The sequence below is a fragment of the Phalacrocorax aristotelis genome, chromosome 3, assembly GCF_949628215.1.
Source record: "Phalacrocorax aristotelis chromosome 3, bGulAri2.1, whole genome shotgun sequence".
Lineage (NCBI taxonomy): Eukaryota > Metazoa > Chordata > Aves > Suliformes > Phalacrocoracidae > Phalacrocorax > Phalacrocorax aristotelis.
This window is the reverse complement of record NC_134278.1, coordinates 109,873,467-109,895,138: the sequence shown is the minus strand read 5'-3', so window position 1 is coordinate 109,895,138 and position 21,672 is coordinate 109,873,467. Positions and strand designations below refer to the sequence as shown.

Genomic DNA, 21,672 nt, shown 5'->3' with positions numbered 1-21,672 from the left:
AAACTTCGGAATTGTGAGGGAAATTAAGGTTTGGGGGTTGTGCTGTACTTTTTTGTTTGGTGGGGATTTTGTGTGTTTTGGGGGGTGGGGTGGTTTTTTTGTTTGTTTGTGGTTGGTTGGTTTGTTTGCTTGTTTTTAAATTTCGGCTTAGTGTTTCCCCCCTTCTCCTGGCCACTTTTAAGTGTGGCATAGGGTTTTTTTCTGTTTCTTAATCTTAAGTGCTCTCATTTGCCTCTTGCTACCTGGCTTCAGAAGCTATGTACAGGGTTGGCTCTGCCCAAATTTCACGTTTATATTGTTTCTGAAAGCACGCCAATTCATGTTTCCTTTTCTATTTTAAACTTAACAGCTAGAACAGCCTGAAAATGAAGCTTGAGGGTATGATAGGATAGAAGAAAAGAATATTTGTACCTTTTGTAAAGACCGTAGCAAAATTTTATGACTAAATGCAGGTCTCAAATGAGTGGAGTTTAGGACTGGCATACAAAAGTACAGGGTATGGACACCAGGGACACAGGAACAATGTCTGTGGCAGACTGTTTTATAGATTTCTGTTGAAGCTGCTTTTCTCTAGTAACTGCTTCAAAGTATTCCCATTCTATCTACCTGATGTACCATTACTATTTTAGAGTCAAGTACTTTAGGAAATTGATGCATTTGATATCTGCAGTTCATTGTCATGCTGTCAGTGGTGGAGTGAGCTCACCCAAGAAAGCTTAACTAACCTCATAGATAGAATTTATTCTCCCCCCCCCCCCGTGTGGACCTGCGTTTGACTCGTTTACAAATACAAGTGGCAGTTTTACAATAAGAAAAAAGTTTCATAGGCGCAAACCTCCTAAATAAAATCCTAAACTTCTATGAATGCTTTCAAATTTCTATGCAGCTATTCAGACTGAGATCTTATAATTCTCATAGAGGAAAGTAGGAAGATAAAATAAGGTCATAAGACTTTGTTTTCATAGCCTCGCCTAGGTTAATGCTGCTTTATAGTTGTTGAAAAGTTATAGCTTCTAGGCAAAATTTTGATGTTCTGCAAATTATAGGAATACGTCACGTTTTTTATAATTCAATGAACTAGTTAACGCTTTAATATGTTGGGGCTTTGGTACTTCAGTGAAATGGTTAACATTTGATCTTTGGCTGTAACCTGATGATGTACAGGGAGGGGCTCTCCATCAAGTCCTGTCTTGCTCTATGAGGGGAGAAATTAGAGCGCTTCTGTGTTTTGTGTTGTTTTTTTTTTTTTTTTTCTTTTAATCTATCTATCTCACTATAGTAAACATTATACCTTAAGTAAGAGATTTGATTACTTTTTTTTTTCCTGGTATGAATGCATTTATAGCTGCCTATAGTTACCTGTCTATACTAAAAATCTAATTTTAATGCACAGGGGTCTAGATTTTTACTCTAGCAAATTTTACATATTGAGTGTTTTCTATGTAAAGTGCGACTTGTTGAGTGAAGCTTATTTTCTTGAAAAGCTAAGTAGAGTGAAGTATAAAATAAAGTGCAGTTAGGACATGTTAAAAGATTGAATTAAAAATAAAACTAAAATATACTCTTTGTACTCTTACTTATCTGTTTGGACTGCTGCGTCATTTTAAGTTACTTAGCAGAAACTATGACCATAGGCAGTATAGTAAAAAGTACAATACTGATTTTGTGTGAAGTTGGGTCAAACAACATATGGTGATACTTGTATTTTAATTTTATTTTTAAAATTTAATAAGATCCTCAGTGTTAACGATCTGTATTTTTTTTAAAAAGACACAAGAGTAAAATCACTTTGTTGCTTTTAATTTGTTATCCTTTGCTGCCCTCTTCAGCTCAAATGATGTACATCTTTGGAGCAAGGTAAGTGGAGATAAGAATGCTGTAAGTAAAATTGAGTTCTTTAGGCACTGAATGTTTATGATCCATTACCGTAAATCTGAATTCTGAGACTGATAATTGTAGACCTGATTAATTTGAGCAAGATTCTGTCAGTGGCAGATTGTACAGCTGCATGAAATTGAGTTTTCAAATTGGACAGTTAAGTGTAATTGTGAAAAATCAAATGTGGTGTTACCATGTAGTGTAGCTTATGCTACTCCCAGTTTCTAGATCAATGTTGTTACAGCTGAAGGTAATATATAGCTACATATATATACATACATATGTATATACATATATATGTATACATATAGTTACGTATATATAGCTTCTGGAACAAAATCTGACATTGTTTAATTTCCTTTCCTGCCTTCCCTAAACTGTCTTTCTATCCCCACACTATTACTAATAAAAATAATAAGACACAATTAGAATTTTTAAATTTCTGTCGTATAACTTAAAACATTGAAGGCAAAGCCAGATAAAAGAAATCACCTGGAGTCAAGGGGGAATGACTGATCATCTTGCCCTCCTGGTATGGGCTACATTAGAAAGACACTGCAATGTAACTTGATCAATAAATTTTGTAGAGTACTAGAGCAAAGGAGATGTTGGCAGATACTGCCTGGGATGTGGTTACAGAATTTGGGAAGGGATGCACTGTGTTTTTTGTCCTTTTTCTTCAATACTGTACCTGCTGACTAGTAAACTAGCACATGGTTTGCAGTATATTTTAGATTTTGCAAAGAAACCTTGGAATGAAGTGAAAATTGTAAATTGGAATGTTACTGATGAATGATTATATAAATCAGGTACAACTTGTGAGGCACAGAATTTTTTGTATTTTACTACCATTTTCTGTTGTGTGAAGATTATGGTAAGAGGATGTTTTTGTCCTCTGCTTCTATCCTTCCTTTTTTGCATTTGAAAAATAAAAAGGGAGGGTGGGAAGAGAGAAAAGGGGATCTCTTACTAATCCCATTATGAAATTAATTTTGAACGACAGTCAGAGGGCTGGTGTAATGGTGGTCTGCACATGAAGTAGTATCTAGAGTTACCTCTGCTTTTCTCTGCAATGGAAGAAAGACACATTTTGTTGTCTTTGCTAAATTTATGAGTAAATACGTGTTTTAACCTTCTAAAATTAGAAATGCTAACTTGGGAAATAGATACTTAGCACTAGGAATAATACCACGCAGTCATTTTTTTCTGTAATCCATCCTTTTTGGCATTCTCTGAGATTTGATTCAGAAGACCTGTGTTATCATGACTTTCTTGGATTTTATTGTAGTTATAGGTTCTTCTGTGTGTTGATTTGTCGTAGGATGACGAGGGCAAAAGGGCAGAAGAAAGCTGTAGTTTAACTGCGCACAGGGTCCGTTGTGCTGGTAGAATGAGAAGTGATAGATACAGTATTCCATTGCACATCTGGTATTTTCTGGCTTTATCTATTTTCATTAACTATTGAAGGTGGGGTTCCTTTTCTTTTGTCATTACTTAAAACACAGCGCTTTGACAGTGGGAATACATCTCCCTCTAACTTCTTTCAGATTGCATTGTAGAGTCATGGCAGATAAAGCAAAATTCTTGACATACTTAAAATCTCAGTTTTTAACTAAAGATTGATGTGGTTTCCTTAAGAACTGTCAATGGATTTTTAAAGCGATATAGTTTAGGTTAAAATATCTGTAGGTAGGATGTGGGGACTTCTGGATAAATGCTTCTTTTCCTCTGATGAAGTAAAATCTACATATTCCTTCATTTTGTATGACTGATGGAATGTGTGCTAAATTTAGTCAAATGCAATTAATTTTTATGGACACATATTTTGTCATTGAAAACTGCACTTATTAAACAGCTGTACTGGTTACCTTAATCTAGCAGAGCATGATAAATCACGTTTCTTCTATTGTCTTTTTGTATTTGCTGCTTTCAAAATAAATTTTAAAAAGCTCTATGGGCCAATTTCAGCCTTTCAGTAAATTGGAACAAAATTGTAGCATCTCCAGGATCGACACTGGTTAATATTTGCTCTCAGCAATGTCTTATGATAGCTAACTTTCTGTAGAATGATACGTAAACAGAATACTAGAGTGTCTGTCTTACTACCATGCAAACAGAAATGCTTTCTGAGGTAATATTTTTTTTAAGAAAAACCTGTTATTTACAAAAAAACTTGCTTATATTTCTTAAGGAATTACTATGATGTGGTGAAGAATAATACTTTAACAGAGAAATGCTTTATTATTTTCAGAATTCAATTTCAGATACTATTTGTCCTTGCTTGCTTCTTTTGGCTGCAATGTACGATTATTCTGTCTTACCAGATAACAGAACTGTTGTACAAGGATGAACGTTATTGCCTGACGCCTCCAGGACCAACTGGTAGAGTTTCAATTTCTATGATTGTAACTTATCCACAAATCCGTTCTTCTGTGTAATGATGGGTTTGAGGGATTACAACAGTAAACACTGATTGCTTCTTTTTGAAAGTGAAATTTGAAAACATGTTGGGTAAAATCCTGATTGGAATAATCAGAGCATATTTTGTGAGATCCATGAGATTTTTTTTTTTAAATTATAAACATATCTTGCTGATAACAATTTATTTTTCTAAATTTGTTGACCAAAATAGAGATTTAGAAAAAGCACAATATCTGTCCTTAAACACTTAAAAAAGAAACACACATAAAAAAACCCCAAAACCAAACCTAAACAGTTTTTCAACCTAGTTTTACCTTTAGTACCGCTTCTGATTTTGCAAAGCAAAATGGTACTTAACATCCAAATCTTCTACTTTGAAATTAATATACTTTATTTGTATAATCTGGGTTTGTTTTGTGGTGTGTTTTTGTTTTTTGTTTTTTTTTTTAAATTGTGTGTTTTCTTCCTGTTGGAGCCAGGGGGACAAGGGCTATGGGGAAAGCTAACCTTTGGAAAAACAAGAATTTATGCTCTTTGTGTTCTCAGCTACAGGTCCCCATAAATTACATAAATAAGAAACTTAACACAGGTTGCTAAAATCTGTTGATCTTGATTTTTCATTGGCTAATAGGCAACTTCGGCAGTATTGGTTGATGTAATGGTTAAAATTTTATGTTTCTGTATTAATATTACAGTATTAAATGTAGCTACTAAATGTAGAATATAATGGGTAAAATGTACAGAATAAATATGCAAAGTGTTAGAAATCTGTTTTTTATTTTGAGCAATGACAAAATATTTGTGGCAACTATTTGGGGTAGTGGGCAGGAAAGGGGGGGAAAGCCTTGGGCAGTACCACTTCTGTCACACAGTAGTGGAAAAAATAGATTGAAGTAAGATTCTGTACTGAAAAGCTGTCACTAGGTCTGAAAATAATTAATATTCCTTTCACTCACCAGTTAGATATGTGCTCCCAAACCACATAATCTCTATGCCTCAGTGATCATTGTTGCCATTTCAGAGCCTCTCATCAGGGTGACATCTCACACCAAAATGATTTCTTATAAATTAATCTTGATAACATGACAGTCTCGGTAATTTTAGTGGAATGCTTTCTCTTGTTTTTTTCCACAGAAGCTGTTGGCTATTTTCTTTATCACTTGATTGACAGCATGAGTGACTCAGAGGTACAGGCCAAGGAGGAGCGTTTGAGACAATACTTCCATCAGCTGAAGAAGATGGTACCATTTCATTTTTTGCTACATAATGCCTGTCCTGCCTGACATGTATCTATTAGATTTGAAATTGCTGCTTTTAAGTACAACCAGACCACTTCTCAATGACATGCAAGAGCTGGAGACTTGAATTACGTCTGAGATAATTTCTGTTAGACAAATTTCAGTTTGGTTGTGTTTCAAAACTCATATAATTTTTTTCCCCACCTCTTGGTACAGAATATAGTTATCCCTGCAACCCACTACAGCGGCATTTGCAGACTGCTGGACTCCTCTCAAGTTCCTGAATTAATTAAGGTCTGTGGTTCTATAGCAATTACTTTAAAGCTAAAAAATGGAGCATCTGTACTCTGTGACTATATTCTCCTTTGCAAAATAAATACCTTTATGCAGTGATTTTATGTAAGCCTTTTATCCGTTCTGTGATTTTTCACTGTTGAAGCTGTTTTCATTTCATATGTGGAGGTTTGAGGGATACATTTAATAAGTGCTTTTTCGAGTCAATGTAATAATGCTGCTGAATACAGCTTTTTTTTAACGTTGCAATTACATAATTAACATTTTTAGCATGATGCGCTTACTTAGAGATTGAACTTTTTTGGGGAGTTAGTGGTATCTTTGTCTCTCTACATTTTAGGATGCAAGGTTACTGTCTCTTAAAAAGTCCCTGTCTACAGAGAACATTCCAGAAGTAAGTAAATTCACAGATAGCTATGCTTCTTACTGTAATAATAATGTTTGGATATGGGTTTTAGATGAAGTGTAGTCACTAGCTTTCAGATTATGGAAGTATATTAACGTTATTTAAATCTTCCATTTGAAGTTCAGAGGTTACTCTCCAAGTAGGAGTAAAGGCTATCCAGATTTTCACTTAGACCTGATACTTGACCTTGGAGTTGCCTGAGGTTTCCTTGCCTCAGTTTCCTTGTCTCGTAAATATTTATTTGCAAGTTCTAGTTAGTCAACAGTGGTGGTGTGAGGCTTAATTCATGCTTGTAAATTACAGTGATCCACTTGAGTGGCAGGAACCATATAAATCCATACTGCTTCTAATGGTGGAGTGTCAAGTCTTTATATCTCTGATCTGAGCAGAGTGAAGATGGAAAAAGAAACAGGCTTCTATTCCCTACTTCCCTGAACACAAAGAACTGAGTACAAGAGAAATAGTAATGTTGACCTTTGTAGATACGCTACTTAATGCTTTTTTTGCTGTGTTCTGACTCAAATATTCAATTAGTATGTAGTTTTTAAACAGATAAAAGCACCTTAAATGATTAAAAAAATTTGTGTAGTACGAAAGAAGAGGATTATTTTGTCTTTTATTAAAGTGATCCGACAAGTTGTTCGGGGAAGGGTGTTTTTGCAATTTACATTCTTTCTGTTACTTCCATTTAGAGTGCTAAATCTGACGTGTCTGCTTTGGAGAAGAAACTAGAAAAGCGAAAAGCTGAAAACCAGCCTATTACAGATGTCTTGAAACAACTCATACATGCTCTTTGTGAAGAAGAGGTATCTTAAGCAATGCAGAGATAATTGGAAACACAGCTATATTTTTAAAGGGACATAAATGACTGTATTATGGAAAGACACAGTTAAGCAAAGACAAGTGCAATGCTTGAGGTTTCATGGTTTGATGCTTATAAATCAAACATAAGTGCAAAAAGCAATTAAATCAAAAGGTTAACTAATTTCAGCAACACCTTGAATGGCATGTTTTGGGGTTGCTGAAGTTTGTTTACAATAATCTGCAAAGTGAATGATAGTAACAGCTGTGATAGGTTTATCATACATGCCAAATGTCCTTTCAAGCCATGGCTCCGGTCTCTTGTATCTAGATTGTCAAGCAACTGATACATGCACTAGTCATTTGCAATTCAAATATTACTAGGTTGTTAATGCAGGGATTGAAATTCCATTTTCCTGCAGGAGGAAAGCTCTTCTGAGATAAAGGGTCTCTTGCCTTCATTCGGCAGGCGTCCAGCTGTAGTTTACATTCATTTAGTGTGTGTCTGTAATTTGTGGGGTATCACCACACTTTTATTCAGTTTCTTGTTCAGTATGATCCTGCCTGTAAAGCTGTATATATAGGAACGGTAACGGTTGTGTGGATGATAGCAAAATATTCTGTCTTGCTAAGAATACAGTTTAGAAAGAGTGATTCTCAGCTGTCTGTCTCTACAGTTTTGCATATGAAATAAGACTAGAAGGAAACACCACTTTAAGTTCAAAGTGGTCAATTGTATGAATAGGAATGTATAAAAAAAATAAGCTTTCTATGGGATCGTTACGTAGTTTCTTATTCTTTAGAAAGTAGTCTTGTTACGTGTTTGGCAGTATACCAGGTGAAAATTGTTATCAATTCCAAATAAATAAGAATTTTTCAGAATTTGGGTTAGTCATGTTCATGGTGTCTGTCTGGATTTAAAAAGTCTGACATTAAAACATGCTAGAAATATAAATGTAAAGCAAAAAAATTTATTTAGAAATTACTCTCAAGTTAATCTAAAAGGTGTTTTAGAAATATAGTAATTATTGCTAAATAACTTTCACTCTTAAAATACGCTAAAGCTTGTACAGCACTGAGTTTTCAAAAGTGATCTTACACTACTAAAAGCACTAAAGCAGTCGTGTAACTGCACACTGAACATATAAGAATCATAATGTCATGTTGACTCTTCCTCTAGTTCACATCTTTGCTTTGTTCCTTTTTTAGAATATGCAAAAAGCCCTTGAAGTGAAAGCCAAATATGAACCGGACATGGTTGTCGGTGGCTATGCAGCCTTAATAAATTTGTGCTGTCGACATGATAATGTAGAAGAGGCAATGAACCTGAAAGAAAAAGTGTAAGTACACCGGCACTGAAACATGTCACACAGATTTATGCTGATACACAGACCTTGTTGAATTAAGTAGGTTGAGTATTAACCCCCTCATCCATTTTTAATTATTTTTCCCACCAATGTACGTGCATTTAAAACAGTCAAGGGTGGTGCGGTTTTTTGCAACAAAAAATTTGCTTTGTATTATTGAACATCAGAAGCAGCTACTGAGTATGGTCACTAATTATCTTTTTTTTTTAAAGGCAAATTGCTATGTAGGATCTGTTTTGTGTTTATTTTAAACATACATATTGTCTAATTTGAAGTTTGTCTTAATTTAAGGGGAAGAAACGTACCTGCATTTTGTGTTAGAATAGCACTTAGAATGTGTTTAGAATATGCTGCACCTATATTGACTTTAAAATAGCAATGTGTCTGAGTGGCATCATTTTAAGACTGTCAACAAACATTCTACTTCAAATTTTTATTTTCAGAGTTTTGTATTTTGGCTGTGAAAATCAGCTCCCAGCTAGAATATACTATGCGTGACTTATCCCAGAGCAAATTCTTATAGAGCATTTGCCCCTTCCCTTTTTTTTTTTTTTTATTGGTTGTTCGAAGCTTCCTTTCAGTCTGATGCTACAGTGAATATTGAAGAAGTTATGTGTTACTTTCAAGTTCTCTCATGTGCACTCTCAAAGTATCTGCTTTGGTTTTACAGTAGGTTAGCAGGCAGGTGCTCATTGCACCTTGCTAGTGTTTGAAATTGTGTGAAATGATTGAGGTATGAATAGCAAGAAACTTGCCACTCTACATAACGGTAGTGTATTGGATTTGGCTGTACTATCGCTCTCCCACAATTGCCATTAAGAAAAATTGAGTCTTCTAGTGGAGCTTTGCCGCAGTAGCACATTTTTATGGATCTGCCTCAAAGGTAGCAAAATATTACTAGAAGTGACTCTTTGAATTGTTACAAAAAGAAACAATGGGGAAGGAATTAATTTCAAAACTTCCAGAAAAAAGAAAACAAATACATAGCAGAAACTTCAGAGTAGTATCTCTTAACTTGTTACTGCAGGTGAATAGTTTCTTGTTCTTTATCAGAAAGAATATAGCCCTTCCCCAGCCGTGTGGATGGAGTTTTCTTCCCAGGCTTCTGGGAAATAGCCTATTTTATGCAGTAATGACTGACTAATTAAGCAAGCCATTTGGCTCTTTAAAATATAACTCCTGGGTTTTGGGGGTGGGAAGGTATGTGGGAAATATTTTTAAATCACAGTTTAATGGTGCACCTTTTAAAGTCTTATCAGATTTTTTCCTTTATTACTTATTATAACCTTTAGCTCTCAGTGATGTTGTTTTGTTATGTAGTTGTAAAAATAAATCTTTTAGCTGAATCCATAAGATGTGAACTTCTGTTGATAAAATTCTTCATGTTTTAATTTCTAGCTTCCCTAAGAATTCACCTGTTGCTCTTGACACTGGAAAGTATGTAGCGCTGGTAGAAGTCTTAGGAAAGCACGGTAGACTAGAAGGTAATCCATTTCCTTTCATTGTGTGCTTCTGCTACATAATAAAGGTATCTTGCCTTAAGAATAAAAATGTGAGTTGATATTAATGGTATATCATGTCCTGAAAAGTGCTTGAACATTTTGCATACAAATTTGCATGTGAATTCAACCAGAGATGCTTGGACAGTCCAGGCCATTAGTTTTAATGGATTGGCAAGCTTGTCATTTACATTTGCACAGCTCAGTGCTTTTTGCATTTCTGCAGCTAGTTTTTATTAACATTGCTGTTTGGATTGAGTTTGAAGATCATGACTTATGGCACAAATTGCGTATGTGCCTAGACTAATGGCTTTGTTTTTGCTTAAGAAGGTCTGAAGGCTGAACATAAAACCTATAAACATAACCTTCTCATAAGAGCCAAGTACTGCAAAAAAATCATTTAACTTTTTATAAAGTATATATTTTTCTGTTAGTATGCTTTTATGTGTGTGTTATTGAATTTTAGAGTCAGTCAAACTGCCTAGAAATTTTGGGGTTTGATGGGTGCTTTACCAACTGCCTATTTTGTATTTCTAGATGTTTGCCTTAAGCTGTTAGCTCTTCATTTTCTGTAATTTATTTTAATATAATTCTATAATCTAGATTATTTGGTTGATCTTTAAAAGAACTCCAGACTGCCATCAACTTTAAAAGGTGATTCTGAATATCAAGGTCTGTGATTGTATAGAAGGCACCATAAAAGCATGGTCCAAGCCTAGACACAAATGTTATGGTTTTATATAAAACACTATACAACAAAATAAAAACAGCTAATGTAATTTTTGTCTTGTAAGATATTTCTTTGAAATTTGTCTTGGCTTCTTAAGCTCACTGTTAGAAAAACAAACAAAGCCGATGTTCTCTAAATTGTAATAAATCAGATCATGACCACCTCTACATTAAAGCAGTTTGCTTTTGAGAGCATAATGTCCCTCAAAAAATAAAACAATTCATGAATGTAGCCAAATGTAAAGCGGTCAAAACATCATGTCTATGCAATAATTAAGAACATTATAAGAATGCACTTATTCCATATACCAAAATGTTTGTTTCTGCCTTACTAATGAAGCTTAATGAACCTAATGTTTTAACATGCAGTCTGTTAGAAAGCTTTCATTGGCTCTCCTTGGCTAATTAGTATCGACACAGCAAACAGGCCCTATCGGTATCAGACCATTAGTCTGGCTGTATATACAGTGTAAACATATCTTTATTATCTGGCCTCGTGACAAGCCATCTGCTGAAGAAACAATGGAGTGATTTAGCAGATGTTAGCGTTGAACGATAAAAGCATCCATTTAGTAGGATCTTGCAGCTATAGGGCAGACTATACAGGGTTATGTGGTGCAGAGTGGGCACACAGTTCCTATCTATAATTTGTAGTCAAAGTTGCAGGAAAATGATAAAACCATGCTATTGTGGATTTATAATTGTAGTCTCGTTTAGAAATGCAAGTAGTAATTAACTTGAAATCGGCATTATACGCCAGAATTTACATTCCTGCTGGGTTTGAAATGCTGTTTTAATAGCAGTTTGTTTTCCCTACATGAAATTACCTAAGGGTCTTTTGTGTTGTTTCATTGTAGATGCTATTAACATTCTAACGGAGATGAAAGAGAAGGATGTTCCTATCTCAGACAGAACAGTTGCATCTTTTTTCCGCATTCTTAATGCCGCTGCCATGCGAGGTGAAGTTGAAACAGTGAATCGATTACACGAGACCATTGTGAACCTGGGGTTGGCAGAAACTGCTGTCCTTTATTCCCCTCTGATTACAGTTCACCTTGAAAAGTAAGCTATGTTTGGGCCTCAGATGAAACAAATTATGATATGATATTTATTTGTTATATGACCTATGTATGCTATACACAGCTGCACATTCATGTTTGAAAGTGCTCATGCATGTGAACATGCACACACATGTAATATGTCAGTGATCAGGAATAATGATGAATGAATATGGTTTCTTAAGTTAGGTGAGTCTGTTTTGATCAGTTACATATCACATCATGGTCTCTGGGAACAACAGCTGTGTTTTCGGGACACATCAGAGATGAAGTGGCTGCATACTGGAATATGCTTATGAACTAGTTGGTTGTAAAGTCTGTTTGACAAGATAGCTATTCAGAGCATGATAAGTGTATTTTCAGCTCCTGTGGTTAGGTAGTATGTATCTTCCCATCAAAACAGCATTATTTTACTGTGCCGTCCAATATATCTCAGGTGAGTTAAAGGGCAGTTGTTGAACACAGAAATATTTTTAATTCACATAATTCAAATAATTTGATGAAATTGCCAGTAGACTGCTATGTTGCTGTAAATTAAAATTCAGAGAAAGTACTGGTTTGTCTATTGTGATTTCCCCACCCCACCCCCCCATGTACATGTTTAATACCATTTAATAGAGAAAGGAAAGTTCATACATTCATTCTTGCAGGAAGTATCTGTAATTCCATGTGTCATGTTCCTTTGTATAAATTTTCATTTTGAGGTGTAAGATATTTGAGTTAATATACATATGAACTATTTAACAATTTCTTACTGAAATTGAGCTGAGTCCCTCTTCACTTCCTGTACCATATGCACAACTGTTTTATTTTTTTTCTTATGTCATTTATATAGTTGCTGGATTTTAATCTCTTGCAGGTAGAGTGGTTGATAAATTTCTTGCAGTTTGGTTCATATATACGAAATGTTCTTAGCTTAAATATAATATCTATGAAATACAGAATTTTTTGTAGTATGTGAATCAGCCTCAGGATGCAGATTAACATTTCTGTTAACGTAGAGTTTTTTAGTTTTTATAAGTATTCTGGGTATGCAAGGTCTGCATAACATTTTCTGTATTCAAAATTCTTGTCAAAAAGATGTAACTCGTGGTAGATGCCAGTACATTCTCTTCTAAAAACAGTATTTTAGTGTAGTGGTCAACAGTTCAGAATATAGCGTACATCTTTTCAGTCAGCAGTGCTGCCTTGGTTACATCACAAGACAAGGCAGATGTTTATGAAAGTAATTTAACTGCAATCATATGTAACTAATGTGTCGGAAAAATATCTGATATGCTTTGCAGTGTGCAATAAGAGCAGCTGCATTTTACATAATTGCTTTATGCACGTTGACATGCAAGTTGCACATGGTGCTACTCGGGTTCTTTCCACTTGAGAAGTAGTATATGATGATGTAAATAAAGATGCGATCATGTGTGGATGAGAACAGGGACAGTAAAGGGTGTTAGTTTGATTCCACATTCTTTGGGGTTATAACTCTTTGGTAAAACTTTTTAGAAAGTTGCTTCATTTGTGGGGGTTTTTTGTTTGTTGGTTTTTTGTTTGTTTGTTTGTTTTTTCTTAATAAAGGGACTTTTGATGAGGTGAGATTTTTAAAGGAGAAAGTAATTCCATACCATGGAACTGTATGGCTACGAGTCATTGGCAGTCACCTGTATAACTCTTAATACATTTCATATATTTAAATATAATAGAAAGTAAGCTCATTTCCTAAGGGTTTTTTTTTGGCAACTTTATGGATGGAGAGACTTGCTTCCTCTCCTGAGTTAGAACAGAAGGGGGAAGCTTTTTCCACGTAATTTTGCTTGGGAGAGGTAACTGGATTTCAGTGATGATGCGGTTTTTTGGGTTTTTTTTTTTTGGGTTGGGTTTTTTTTTTTGTCTTGGAGATGCTAAGAGTTTTTGGAAGTTATGAGTGACTGAAATAAGTGTTAGTCATTTCTATCAGCATTAGTGCTTACTATTTGCCGTCCTACAGCTCAAGTATCTTGCTGAAATACTGTCATTTAGCTGCAGGTCATCAACATGCCTCTAAAATTAGCTCTGGGATACTTTTTAATGTTCCACAGCAATAGTTGTGCTAGTGTTTTGTGTTCTTAATTTATTTCAAACTCTTTAATTGCTGTAAAGGAATCTGTGATTTGCTTTTGAAGATTTCAACAATTTTTGGTGTAAAATGTCTTCATCTACCCCATATCTCTGTACCCAGTCCTGAATATTTTGAAATTCTTAAGTCCAAGTGCATGTTAAAAGTGACAGTTTGCAGCAGAGCATAGAAAAGAAATAAATTGTTGATCAACAGTATTACTTCACAAAAGCTAACAAAATCTAATATTATAGTAGAATGAACATTTTGCCTTTAATATTTTGAGAAATATTTAACCAAAGTACATAGAGAACTCATGCTATCTCATGATTATTTTTTTACCCTGAGTAAATTTAAGGGGAGGCACCCCTCTGCTTTTAATTTTATGATCTTTATTTATGGCTCTGAACATTTTCTCAAGATGGTGAAATCCCATTAAAAATTGAGACAGTCCACATGTGGGAATCTGGTCTGTCATTAATGGTGATAAACCTGCCTTGGACAGTATGACAAAAATTTTAGTGTCTAAAAGCTGCAAGAATATGAAGAGCTTGTACTTTTTCTGAAAAACATGTCTTTTGAATTGGTTCTTCCTACTGATAATACTTGGAAAAAGCTGTGTTATCTACACCATATAGATTTTTTACAGTTTTAAGGATTGTAGTTTTGGCTTTACCTTTTCTACCAGTGCTCAGGGGAAACTTATTTGAACATGAGCCGTTTTACAAAACTGAAGAGTTTTGTGAAGCTAGCCTGCTCCCGTGCTATATGATCCTTTAATAATACCCATTTACGGGATGATAAATTAATGGATACAGTAACTCTTGATTTTTTTTTTTCTCTTCTTCCAAGAAAGTTGCATAAGCCAACTTTTGTACAACCAAGAAGAGGAATACACATCTTAAAAACTTGATGTGGTTCCTGTCCTTTCATTAACATATGTTTGTTTCTGCTCTCCTTGAATAATATAATCTCCGAGGAAAGAAACAAACCAAAACATCTTCAGGTTTGAAATTTACTAATGCCCTATATTAGAAGTGCTCTTAAGCAGAGTGGAGAAAATTTGTGGGTAAACTTTGGAAAGATTATGTTACAGACTTTGTGAACAAAATATTTTGCAGTTAGTACCTGTATTTTAAACAAACAAATAGCTGGATTATGTTTCTTTAAAAATGGTAAGTGTATGATATAGGGTTGTCCAGTAAAGGATTGTGTGCTGGTTTGCAATTTATCCTACATAAACCCATTTTGTTTAGCTTCTTAAGTAGCAGATGCAGTGTGAATCCAGTGCCTTGACAATTTTTCTTCTGTTTGTTTTCACGGAGTTAGATTCACCTGTAATTTTGTTTGAGAAGATTCTGTAGTATGTGCAAGTTAATTGACTTTTAAATTCACTTTCAAAAATAGGCATGTTTTTAAATTAGGTGATATTTTTAGTGGGGGAAAAATTATTTCTAATGGGGAGTTTTTTCTAAATTTTAGTGGCTTTATTTCAAATATTTGTGTTAAAACTCTTCAGGTGTTGCAATGAAATTAGGTATGTTTGGCTCTCTTACTCCATTATTGCAATTAGGAATTTAGCATCATCAGTGCCAAAGGACAAAAGTGTCTCATTTGCCCTACGGGGACAGGACAGTGATAAGATGATTTTTCGTCAAGGATCATTGGGTCGTAATTAAGTTACATTCATGGCTATTGCTTTTTGAAGGATGATTGGTAAATGACAGGCTTCATGTGCTTGGTACGGACAGTGTTCACTAGGGTTTTTTCTCCCTCTGTCAGAAAATCCTGTTGAGTCTGATAATGTAAATGTGGCATTTTATTCTGAACAAAAGAGCAGGGAAATGAGCTATCTTGTCTAATCATTCAGTTGTTTAACACCGACTTCCAGTTTAGACTCAATTGGCTGGAAAGCACTTGACATGTGAAGTTAGTGCTGTTCGGAACGCATGTTTGAGTAAATTTTAAAGTAAGTGACAGCTAAATTGTACCTAGGGAAATTACAAAGCCTTCAACACAGTTAATTTTTTGGGGAGGATTAGTTATAATTGCAACACCAGTCTCCTTGAAGATTCCTTAGTATAGCAAATGAACAGAAAAACATTTAGCTCTTTCAAGAGCCTGTTCTCTTTTAACAGAATAATTTTTGTAAAGCTGATTGTACCTTGCTGAATTGACTTCCCCCTACACTAACATCTGCTTCGGATTTGTAGAGAGGGATTTGTTTTACCAGTCTACCCTCCACCCCCACTCCAGAGAGTCCCTTTTTTCTTTCTACCTCTAGTGATTTCAGGTTTGAGAGCTTTTCAATCAGTAAACCCCTTAGGTAAATTGCCACTTCACTAAAGCTTTATGCATAATGTTGCAGCACTTCATTCCAATTAAAATCAATATTTGGAGTCTTATTTTTATCAGGCAGACTCTCTGGTTGGGAAAGTTGTTTATTGCAAGTAAAAGGGTTAGGCTTAGTGCTACATTCTTGAAGCAAGAGGGGAGTGGCTTGTTGAAATTGAAGGGGGACATTATAGCCATGCATGTTATAGCCAGGACTGCTACAGAATGTGTTCTGCAAACACTCAGACATCTGAGTAATTTTGTCTCTTCAGATAGCTTTGTGTGAATAAAGTTGCCCACGCAAATATTTTGGAAGATTGTGTTCGTAGTCTCTTGGACTTCATAGGTATCTGGAACAGAAACCAAATGAATCCAGAAACTTACGTCTTAACCCTAGCATCAGTTTAGTTGAAAAGTAATGCCAAAGTAGGACTCTTCCAGGATTACGTAAGGGCCAAGCGTAATACAGTGATGACTGAGGCTCATTCTGTCATTCAAAATAATAGTATATCTCCTGTTTTAAAAGAACAAGTTTCAATGAGAGGGAAAAATGCATCTAATCTTTAAGTGGAATGGGTATTAGCCCTGAACAGATAATATTTGTGAGTGACTTAAAGCTGTAGTATAGTATCTGGCCAACTCAAAATGAAACATGGATCATCTTTGTTCACATTTTAAATACTATTTTGTTCAGACTGACATCGGATATAACATCTTTCTAATATGGCTATGAGTAGATGGGCTTTATTTCTTTTTTGACTTGACCCATATTAATTAAATAGTAATTTTGGATGAGGCTCTTAATATAGTAGTGTAGTAAGTATCTTTTGGGAAGATAAAAGCATGTTTGACATACATAAGTTTGTACAGAAAGACTGCTAAATATTTTCAAATGTACGCTGTTCGCATAAAATCCTTAAGTCTAAATAGCATTTTCTTAAAATGTGGAAACCTGTTTTCTGCAGTTCTTTTTTTAAGTTAGTGAGTCGTAACAAGAAACACATTAAAATGTTACCTATACGCGAAATTTGAAGCCTAAAGTAAGTTCCTAATTTTCATCAGACTTTTCTAACAGGATTGTAAAAACTGCTTACAAAAGTAGTTGCTGGTATTTACTTGGAATTAACTGCAGTTTGTGACAATTAAGAAATACTACAAGTCATTGAATAAACCATATTAACACAGGTACAAGCATAAGCTTGATGGGTGTTTTTCTTTGCAGTAGTAGTACAAACAATTTTTTTTGTAGAGGCTGAACTTCTCTACCTTTTATTTTTTTATAGCTGGTTGTTGCCAATTTTATCATTTATCTGTTTTATAAATGCCATTTTCCAGTAAACTGTGGATGACTGGTTGGTTACTTGAATGTAACAGAACATATATATCAGATTACTATAGATTCAAAACAAATGTCTAGTAAATTAGTGTGTAAGATACTGACCTCCTTAAACACAGATTTATTCAGGCACCTTTGAGCAGTAAGTACCAGTAACAAGTACAATATTTCCATTTTTGTTATCTCAGTTCTATGCTGACTTTTTTCTCTGCGTATATAGTATTAATGCCTTCAGAAGTGTACATTTAGAGACTAGAAAACTCTTAACGTTCTTGTTTGAATGACATTCCAATTATTCATTCATTTATTGATAGCTTTTGACCTAAAAACAGTCACTTTAATCCTTTAGGAATACAGTCAAGACAATACTATGGCTGTTTGAGCATCAATTTGAAAAGCTAGATTTATCACTGAAAACTTTAATTTGAATGTATAAATGTTGTCGTGCCTCCTTAGAAATTGAGCAGTTTTCTGTAAAACCTTTTTTTTTAATGTTAACTGAACTTGCATCTAAAGCAGGAGAAAAATACTGATTATATAAAGCTTTATATCTGTCTATGGTAACTACCATAGTATTTCTCTTTTATGACAGTAATCTAGCCTGCAACATCTACTTGCAGTTTTGAAATTAACCTGTAATTTAGTCTTCACCCCAAATGACAAAAATTCAAATGACTCCATGGGGTGCCAGAAGATGCACTGTAAACAGGGCTCAGTAAGGGGGATAAGGTAGAAATCCATCATCTTAGGTTCATTTTCAGAATGCCAGTATTACTGAAGAAAATTAATTCTCCTGTGTTTTGCTCTTAAAATTTTTAAAATACTATCCTAGACGAAGATAGTAGTATATAGTAATCTAGATAGTTCATTTTTTTTTTAAAAAAAAAAAGGCAAATTTTGTACTACACAATAAATGCAGTGTGAGGAGAGGACATCTGAATTTGGCTTAACAGTCATATCTTAATTCCTTAAGGTTCAGTTGATAATAATAAAGTTGCTTCAGGAATGTAGAATCATTATTTAAAGTCAGTTTTATTATGGCCTTCAGCTGCTGCTGCTAAGTGATTTCCTCCCTCAACTATAAATGTATTTATTTATTTACCCCCTTCCCTACTTCTACCACCCTCTATTTGATAAGCCTTTTGAAATCTAAAATGCAGTCTTTTTGACTGTTTTGCTGTTTACTATGTTTGGCACATGTTGTCTTGGTCTGTTTCAGTTTAAACTTTCCCCTTCAAAGAATAGCTTCACATATTGTTTTACCAGTGCTTCAGTGGTTGTTGGTTTTGTTTGGTTTTTTGTTTGGTTTGGTTTTTCAATTAGGTTGTAATCCTTTGAAAAAGGGTCTGCAGCAGATGATTTAGTTGCACAGTGTAGAATATTAATTTTTTTGTTATTTTAAGTTCCAGATCTATTGTTTTTATGGCTTTTCATTTTTGTATTTTATCTATGTGTACCTCTGAAGACATTAATACTGTATACACAGGGAAAAAAGTCAGCAAAGGACTGAGATAACAAAAATGGAAATATTGTGCTTGTTACTGGTACTTACTGCTCAAAGGTGTCTGAATAAGTACATTTAAGGAAGTCATCATCTTACACACTGATTTACTAGTACCGTGCGTATATACTAGTGCCCTGGCTCTATGTGACATAGGTAGACCAGCATAAAATATATTTTGGTACTGTAATATATTGTTGAATTAATTGCAAAAATTACATTTTATTGCAGAAAATACATGTTGGATTCTGACCTTTATATAGAATGGAATGCTAGCCCTTCAGTTGTGACAAAATGGAAATCAACAGACAATTTATAGCTATTCTGCTAGGGTGTAAAACAAGTAAAAAGCAATCTAAAGAGCTGTGGTTAACTTAGTTAACTCTGGAGATCGATACTGAAATAAAAATGCTGTGGAAGAATTTTAAAGAGCTTAAAAATTGAAAATACCTAAACAGACATTTGGAGGTAATTTAACATGCACAATATTACTTACTAACAAGAAAAATAGAACTTAAATACAAACTGAAATGTCTATGGAATTAGTGTGTTGTCATAATAGTAGGTAGCGGAACTTCAGAATTTTACTTCAGGTATCAAATACACCTAATGATGAAGAGGATTGATACCTTTGGTTAATTTGTAGTCAACGATGGTCATGCAATCAAAAATTATACAGCCAAGAGGTTTAAGCATAAATCTGTAGTTGTCATTTTTGTGGCTGTCAAGCATACATGGTATTTGTTTGTAGGAAAACTTTATTTGTTTTTTAAAAATAACTGTGGCATATTGAGTGGGGGGAAATACACTCTTGGATTGTAGGCTACTGAATGATTTTTTTTTTTTCCTTGAAATTTTCAAGACTAAACTGGGTTCGGCATGTACTGCTCCTGCTCAGGATGTTTGATTGTTTTTATTCTTATTTTGTTTCATTCCACAAGGGATGACATGCCTGCAGCTCTGGAAGCTTTAATCAACTGTTATAAGAAGTATGGTAAAATTCTTCAGCTTCATAACATCTACTGTAGACTGATAGAAAAAGGAGACACTGAGCTTCTGCAAAAGGGTTAGTTGCATGTAGTCAAATGCTGTCTGGTTGTATGGGGTCTTTTCTGGAGGTTTTTCTTCCATGATTTGTATATTGTTTTTCAGCTGAAAGAAGAAAAAATTGTTCATGTTTTTATGTGTAACTTTAAAGCACTTAAATGATGTCTACATTCTTCAGATTGAAAATTGATATTAATTTTAAGTGTAGAAGAATCCTAATGTTTGGATAATACAGCATCAAGCTCTCAAATATTAGTGCTAACCACTTGTTCTAGCTACATGTATTACTGTTAAGAAATAGTAGTAACACAACACAATAGTAAAACGTTTTGCAAATAGTTGTGCAGTTAAGAAATCCTATATCATTACTTTCTACAAGTAAAGAATGCCAATATATAGTCTATTTTGTTGAATGTGATTCAAAATACAGTGCAGATAAACAGAAAAAAAAATTTAAATATGCTCAACTGCAAAGCTACAACAAATTATGTAATATGTTGCAATCATTCCGTGTGTTTCAAAATTTATTTCCCTATAGCTTATTCTCTGAGTTTTGTGATGCTTGGAAAATATTAGTATTGAGAATATCTTGCTTATATATTAAAATACTTCAATATGTTTAGTAAATTAATGAGTTCTATTCTCTCTTTAGTTTCAGATTTTATAAGCAGAGAATATGGTGACATGATGGCTCTTTATGATCTCTTCTTCGCCTTCTTGCAAACAGGAAAATACAGGGAGGCCAGGAAGGTCATTGAGGTGGGATTTTAACTGTAGTACTCTAATTGTGCAGCTATTTAGACTCTTAATTAGAAACATTTAAAGTTTTTAACCTTTAATTAGACTTGTTCTGATTCATGTTAATAGAATTCAATCCCAATAATAATAAAAAAAAACCTCGACCAGCTTTATTTTGTATAATTACAGTGCAGAAGATAGACAGTCTTGTTGTATATTGAAATTGTTTCCTCACTTTTTCAAATTCGCTGTTATATATCAAAATGATATTTGCATATTAAATATCGGATTGTGGAACAATTAAATTAAACTGGCATTCCTGGGTGTAAAGTTGCTAATCCTCTTTCCGAAGGAATTCTTTGTTCTTAAAAGCACTGGAATTTAATTTGCTGCAGACCATGCTCAGATTTATTTGTAATGCTTGTCTACAAGTTAATCAGCCAAACAAGCGCTGTCTGCTACTGTTTGGCATTTAATTTAGCATTTCTTCTCTCTCTCTCTTTTTCAGGATAGTAAGCAGCTTATAGGAAGTGGTAGGTGACAAACTTGGTCTATTTAGGATTAGTATATTTTATCTAGACTTGATTGAAATTGTGCTTACTGAAATTGATAAGTCAAAGGGGCAGCGGCAGTCTGCCCAGATTGTGCTTATTTTTCTTCTTAACACACTTGTACGTTTTTAAAATGCTGCATAAGTTTTCAGGTTAATGTGAGGGAGGAGGCATCTTGCAGAAGTAGTAGTACTTTATCCTCATAGTTTTTGTTAGGTACATAGTCATCTCTCTAACCTAATTTTTGGTTGGTTTATTTTTTTTTCCTTCCTAAGACAAAGTATGCTTTTTTCCTAAACCCCCCCCTAGAATATTTGAGGTACAGTTATTCCTACTTGAATAATCTAATAGAATTCTTGCATTTAAAAAATCTTAACTGACGATC

At 34.3% G+C, this 21,672-nt stretch overlaps 1 protein-coding gene across 2 annotated transcripts in view; it reads left to right on the top strand.

Moving 5' to 3' along the window:
* LRPPRC (leucine rich pentatricopeptide repeat containing) overlaps positions 1 to 21,672 on the top strand; it is a 97,838-nt gene that overhangs the window by 29,296 nt on the left and 46,870 nt on the right. For both annotated transcript variants that reach the window (XM_075089049.1, XM_075089048.1), the window contains exons 15-25: positions 1,830 to 1,857; positions 4,203 to 4,260; positions 5,434 to 5,540; positions 5,754 to 5,831; positions 6,172 to 6,225; positions 6,930 to 7,043; positions 8,248 to 8,378; positions 9,804 to 9,889; positions 11,491 to 11,695; positions 19,893 to 20,017; positions 20,651 to 20,757. In XM_075089049.1, coding sequence (XP_074945150.1) covers positions 1,830 to 1,857; positions 4,203 to 4,260; positions 5,434 to 5,540; positions 5,754 to 5,831; positions 6,172 to 6,225; positions 6,930 to 7,043; positions 8,248 to 8,378; positions 9,804 to 9,889; positions 11,491 to 11,695; positions 19,893 to 20,017; positions 20,651 to 20,757 — 1,093 coding nt within the window. The remainder of the gene's footprint in view (positions 1 to 1,829; positions 1,858 to 4,202; positions 4,261 to 5,433; positions 5,541 to 5,753; positions 5,832 to 6,171; positions 6,226 to 6,929; positions 7,044 to 8,247; positions 8,379 to 9,803; positions 9,890 to 11,490; positions 11,696 to 19,892; positions 20,018 to 20,650; positions 20,758 to 21,672) is intronic.